This window comes from Poecilia formosa, unplaced genomic scaffold, assembly GCF_000485575.1.
Source record: "Poecilia formosa unplaced genomic scaffold, Poecilia_formosa-5.1.2 Scaffold3, whole genome shotgun sequence".
NCBI lineage: Eukaryota > Metazoa > Chordata > Actinopteri > Cyprinodontiformes > Poeciliidae > Poecilia > Poecilia formosa.
Window position 1 is genome coordinate 496,911 of NW_006799942.1, and position 5,884 is coordinate 502,794.

The 5,884-nt window shown below is 37.2% G+C and overlaps 1 protein-coding gene across 2 annotated transcripts in view; it reads left to right on the plus strand.

The window, feature by feature from the left end:
• Window positions 1-2,548: 2,548 nt before the first annotated feature.
• The window catches only part of LOC103141865 (cytokine receptor common subunit gamma), a 12,111-nt gene continuing 8,775 nt past the window's right edge, over window positions 2,549-5,884 (plus strand). Inside the window, exons 1-2 of one of the 2 annotated variants that reach the window (XM_016672093.1) lie at window positions 2,549-2,619; window positions 3,889-4,144. In XM_016672093.1, coding sequence (XP_016527579.1) covers window positions 4,081-4,144 — 64 coding nt within the window. In that variant the 5' untranslated portion in view covers window positions 2,549-2,619; window positions 3,889-4,080. The remainder of the gene's footprint in view (window positions 2,620-3,888; window positions 4,145-5,884) is intronic. The other variant, XM_016672101.1, reaches the window with a different exon arrangement.

Below are 5,884 nucleotides of genomic sequence, written 5' to 3' on the forward strand. Positions count from 1 at the left end.
AAAATCACACAAAAATCATCAATGGAAATCAAATTTATTAACCAATGGAGGCCTGGATTTGGAGCCACACAAAAAATTAAAGTGAAATGTTCCCTTTATTTTTTTGAGCAGTATGTTTTATTTGTAGTTTTTTCTTTCACAGGTGGCAATCTCCAGCAGTCAAATGAGAGACAACGCGTTCAACACAGACATAAACAAAATAAACCATATATCCACAAAGACACATGGGCAAATTACAACCACCAATAAGCCTGAAGTTTTGTTTAGAGTACCTTAAGAAAACTCATGCATGCATGTGGAGAACATAAAAACTCAGGACCTTCTTGCTGTAAGGCAACAGTGTTAAAAACACCACAATCATTCAAAAATATATAAACAAGCAGCTGTTTACAATAAAAAATATATTAAATTAACAATTCAATCCAATTTATTTATAAAGTATATTTAAAAATAAATTGTTTACCAAAGTGATGTACATCAAGAGAATAAGTATAAAATAGTAAATAAAGTAAACATAAAAAATATATTACATCAATTCACACAAATGTACAAGTAACTCATAATATACATAAAAAAGAGCAGCTGAACAGCAAGTATGATGGATAGGGTGGAGCAAGTCAATTAATGCATTTAAAAACAAACAAAAGAATGTTAAAAACAATTCTGTTGCAAAAAGGGCACCGGCGAAGAGCAGCCAGAATAAGAGTGATGTGTTCTCACCAGAGTGATTGTGTCCTATGGTACTAAAAACATCTTTAAGGATGGAGTTTGTAGTGTTGACTGGTGACAATGAGATGAAATCATTTCTGACAAATATCCATTTTTCCTTTGCAATTTTTACAAAGAACACCTGATGCTTGTCCTTCTTCCCCCTGTGCTCAGCTCTCCTCCAGGCCCATCAAGTGACATCACTCAGCCTGGGTTGACATGTCGGTTTGGAACAAGACAGAAATTGATGTCAACTTTGCAGTATCACCTACAATTTTTGTATTATTCTTATAAAAAATATGTTTTGTATTTGGACATAATTTAGAAGGTTTTTCTAAGAGAGACATAAATAAACCTGTGATAAAGGCAAAAAAGGCTCTGTGTGATCACTGTGAAGCAGGAAAGGGTGCAGCAAGATAAGGTTCTTCAGAAATGTGCTTCAGAAGTTCGCTTTCCTTTGTGATTCTCTAGTACACAAGATAAGTGAATTACAAGCAGAGGCGTGAGACAGTTCTATTTCACAGTACTGAAAAATGCTGTCTACATTTGAATATAACATATGTTAGCATTACTGTCATTCTATAAAACAGCATATAATCAGTTTTGTGTGGTATGAAATTATAGGACATCCAAAATGTTGAAGTAGTTGTATTTCTCCTAACTTTTCTAACCTAAAAATCAATCACAATAGTAATAAAATGTTTTTAATAAGATCTGATGCATACCTGACCAGTACACTTTCTCAGTGATAAATACTCAGCAACCTGACTATGTGCACAAATACACCACATCACATATTAAGCCCCACTCCACATGTACACGTGGAGCATTATTTTTTGAAAAACTATTTCCTGCAACAGGAAGCCAAAACCACAGTGTAGGAGTGCAGGAACAGAGCACATATAGGCATCAGATAATGTTATAAAGACTACCTCCACTCAGTTGATGCTGTATGTGTTGAAACTCTTTTTAGATTCATCCTGACTTGTTTCTGATAAAAGCTTTTATATTGTTAAAACTTATTTGCATGTTGGTAACCTAAGTAGTAAATACATGCAAATAAATCAAAATTAATACATTAACTATGTTATGTGCAATAAAGTGAGATGGCACAGTGCTAAGTTATTGATCAAAAATGTATTAAAATGTCTTTGATAAGTGGTGGAAACTCACCTCTTTTAGACTTTAAATGATGTTCAGTTATTCTTATCTCCTGTATACGAATCACATGTATTGCTAGGCTTCAATTTTGACTCAGTCTTTAACACAAACTCTTTAAGTTGAGGGCCTCACAATCCAGTCCAGTTTTAATTCAGCCAAATCTGTGTATAGAGCATGAACAGTCTGACTCAGGTCATGCAACAGCATCTCAATCAGATTTAATGCTGAACTATAAGTAGACCACTTCAAAACCTTCTTTTTGAGCAAATCAGGTGGACTTGCTAGTGTGGTTCAGATCATGTTTTGCTGCATAACCCAAGTGCACAAGAGCTTCAGGTCACAAACATTCTCCACCAGGGTTTTCTGCTAAAAAGCGGAATTTGTGGTTCAGTCAATTAAAGCACGCCAGTCAGGCAAGAAGTACCAAAATACCACCTCTATGTTAGTGTTTCTTTTTAAAATTGTTTTAGAGTCATGTAACATTGATTCTGCACATTGGTTCTATTCTTCCTGTCAAACCATCCTGGACCCGATTGCTCCATTAAAAACCAGGCAGCCAAAGATTAAACCTGAGCCTTGTGTAGCAGGAAGAAGCCTGCCCCAATATTCAAAACACCTGGCACCTAATCACCTCATGATGGGCGGAGAGTATAAAGGGAGACTCTCTCACCTGGTTGCTTTATGCTGGCATTTGGTCACGTCGTTGGGAAGGTCGCTTGTGTAGCGTGCAGGTCTAAAACTCTAACATCAGTAAGTAATGTTTCTCCTTCTGCATACGAGCTACAATTTCAGTGTTTGACTTGAATTGTTTAATTGTAGAAACCACTAGAAGTCTCCTGCTTGGTACTGGGGTGTGGCTGCAATTCACCCTCCCCAGTGCAGTTTTATTGCACCCATACAGCTCCATAACACAAAAATGACAGTTATTTATGTATAAAACATATTGGCAAGCTGATCCTCCCGGTGTGGGCCAGAAAGGATTCTCTGGTTGGGGTGGAGTCATCCAGCTCTGGTAGGTGACAATGGTTTCCTCTGCCTTCCACTATCCGGCGATGATGGGCGTTTAAATTCTGTCCTGTCGGGCGACGGGGCCTGGATAATACCCATGTTAGACGGACGGCGGAGTCCGGCGACAACGGGCGCTTAAATTCCGTAACAAAAGTGTTTGTTTTTTTTTTTTCAAAATCTCTCACTGTTTGTTCAATGTTGCATGATGTTTTTATTTTTTCCTAAATTATGTAAAGCACCTTGAAATGCCTTGCTCCTGAAATATGCTATATAAATAAAATTTAATTGATCTGTAAATCACCTATTAACCTTTGCTTTAATTTCAGCTCTGACACTGCTGCAGCTTGTTGGAGACCCTGCTGTTTTTCACTGCTTGGTTTCATTTTTTTGCTTAGTTTACCTTGTTTAATTTTTGTAACTACTTTGTTTAATTTGTTTTGTCTGTTTGGTTTCTTGGTTTTGGGGGGTTTTTTGGTTTAAATTTGTTTGGAGCATTCTATTTTGTGTGGCCTCCAGCTCTGCTGGTAGCAGCCTTGGGTTCTTTTAGATTATCCTATTAAAGTATTGATATTTTTAATTGGTTATGTTGGAGGTAACCTCATTTTAGTCTTTGGCCAAGTTTAAATTGTAGTATTATATTTTTGTGATGTGAGTGGCCGGTGTTGGGATTCCTTCATGATTGAATGCCTGTTCACAAGTGTTTGGAGTGATTTATTTGGGATTTATTCATTTTTTAGGAACCAGTTCCCATTTGGACCACCCTCCCCCTGCTGGTAGACCTCAGTACTGTGTACTTCCCTTACTATTGTGGTTATTTTTTTTTTTTTTTTAACAAACGATAAAATGTAATTAACTTTTGGAAAAGTCTTGTTCTCTTTGGTCACGAACCTCGAGTGCCTACTGGCAAGCTATTTCCTGCTCTTGGAGGTACTGAGATCAAGAAGGAAGCTCAGAGGGGACGGGGCTTTGTCTGTCATGGGTCCTAAGTTATGTAATGACTTGCCTTTGCAGGTTGGAGAGGCCCCTTCACTTTCCACTTTTAAAGCTCGTCTTAACCTAAAGTGCTTTATAAACTTGTGGTATGAAAGTCTTTTTCATACCACAAATTTAGAAGTTTGTGGCAGTGGGGCAGGAAACGAACAACACGGAAGAGCAGAGCGGAAGGGGAAGTAAAACCAACTCATGAAGCTTCTATAATTCACGATGTCGACACGGGTGTTTTTGTTCCTCTGTCTTCTTTGTCAAATAGTGGCTCAAGAATATCCTGGTAAGAGCTTTTAAATCATTACTTTACCTAAGAAATGATTGATGTATGGTTGAATTAATAATGACTTTTATAATGAAGTTTGAATGTGTTTGAACTTTAACGCTACTTGATTTCCTGAGACTTCTGGCAGGTCGAATCAAAATTTGTTGAACAAAATTGTTCTCCTTTCCATTTGTTTATGAAACATTACATATAGACTAGTATTTATTTTTGTTTTATAATTTTAATCAAAAACTCAAGAAAATGTTTTAAAAGTGAAATTTTAAAAACGCTTGATTAAAAAATAAAGTGAGGTGATTCTTTTTTCTATAGAGATTTTGATTTAACTTTGGGTTTTTCAGATTATCGATTCAAAAGAAAAAGTCCCCTTTGACGTCAGTTCTTGGTGAAGCCTATGTGTTTGTGTTCACGTCCGTACTGCAGTCAAAATGCCACCTATGAGTCAAAGCTGAACTCTCACTTCAATTTTTACATAAGCAATGATTGACATTTAATTATATTAATAAAAATTTCAAACAACTCAAGAGTCATGCTGTGGCTCCACCAAGAGAAATGACGGATCACGTATATAAGAGAACACATGTTTTAATTAGCTAAAACGTTTATGAAATACAAATGTATTTATGTAATTGCAGTTTATCTATTCACACCTTGACATTTAAGTAAGTTATGGTTACATCACTAAAATATCCAATAAATTATAGTTTAAAAAAATAAAATCTAAACTAGGCTATAAAGTATATGGTGCCTGTCGCGATAAACGATATATCAATTAATCGCACGATAAATTAAACTTATCGACCTCATTTTAATCATCGGCTTTATCGTCTCTTCCTGCCTTTTTTTTTTTTCTGTTGACACTGAAAAGCTCAGCTCCGGTGCTCTCTACTGACCCTCCCTTCCTCATTTCCTTGGTGTAATGTCCAGCGCACACTACACGAGTTGTTAGCCCATTTTCAAAACCTGAGACCATCATTAGCCGACAGAAATCCTAGGTATAACAGTTTGATCGGGTTCGTCTTGTGGTGTCTAGCCACCTGGGCACAAAATAATGGCTACAAGTCCAGTTAACGAAATTTAAAGCCAGGCATTAATCAATGCTTTACTAGAATCTACCTGCAATGCATGTGGCTAGAGTCAGCGTAAAGTCCTGAGTGAAAATCATTATAACCCATTTATGTCACGTTAACGAAGAACAGCTGAAAAGTTACCGGGTTTATCAACTGCGGTTGCAATTTGGCTCCAACTCCTCCCCTTGTCATTTCTATATTTGCACGAAATGTTGAATAAATATTGTTTCCACATATCATCTCCGATGTCCGCTGGAATTCGGATTGCGCCGTGTCAGCTGTTTGGGATTCCCCTCCGTAATTTCCCTTCAAAGCACGGAGGAGAATCCGCACTTTCTGATTGGCTACCTGTCACATTCAGCGTTAAACTCCCAGTCGGGGGGGAAAACCCCTGATTTAGATCGGAGCGGCCACGACGATCTACCGTAAGGCAGGATGATCGGTTACGAAATCACCAGCGAGAATCTTAGATCTTTGGCCCATCTAAGATTGTCATAAGGGGGGAAAATCGTGTAGTATGAACTACTGCATCAGGTAGTCGGATGTGCCCATCTTTATTTAAATCTAGTGATTACTGAAGGGCAATATAGTATACAGACTATAATCTGCACTCTTTTGGTTGAATCCAGTATGTATTTCCACTTTGGCTTTGATTAGTTTTTATTTAAGT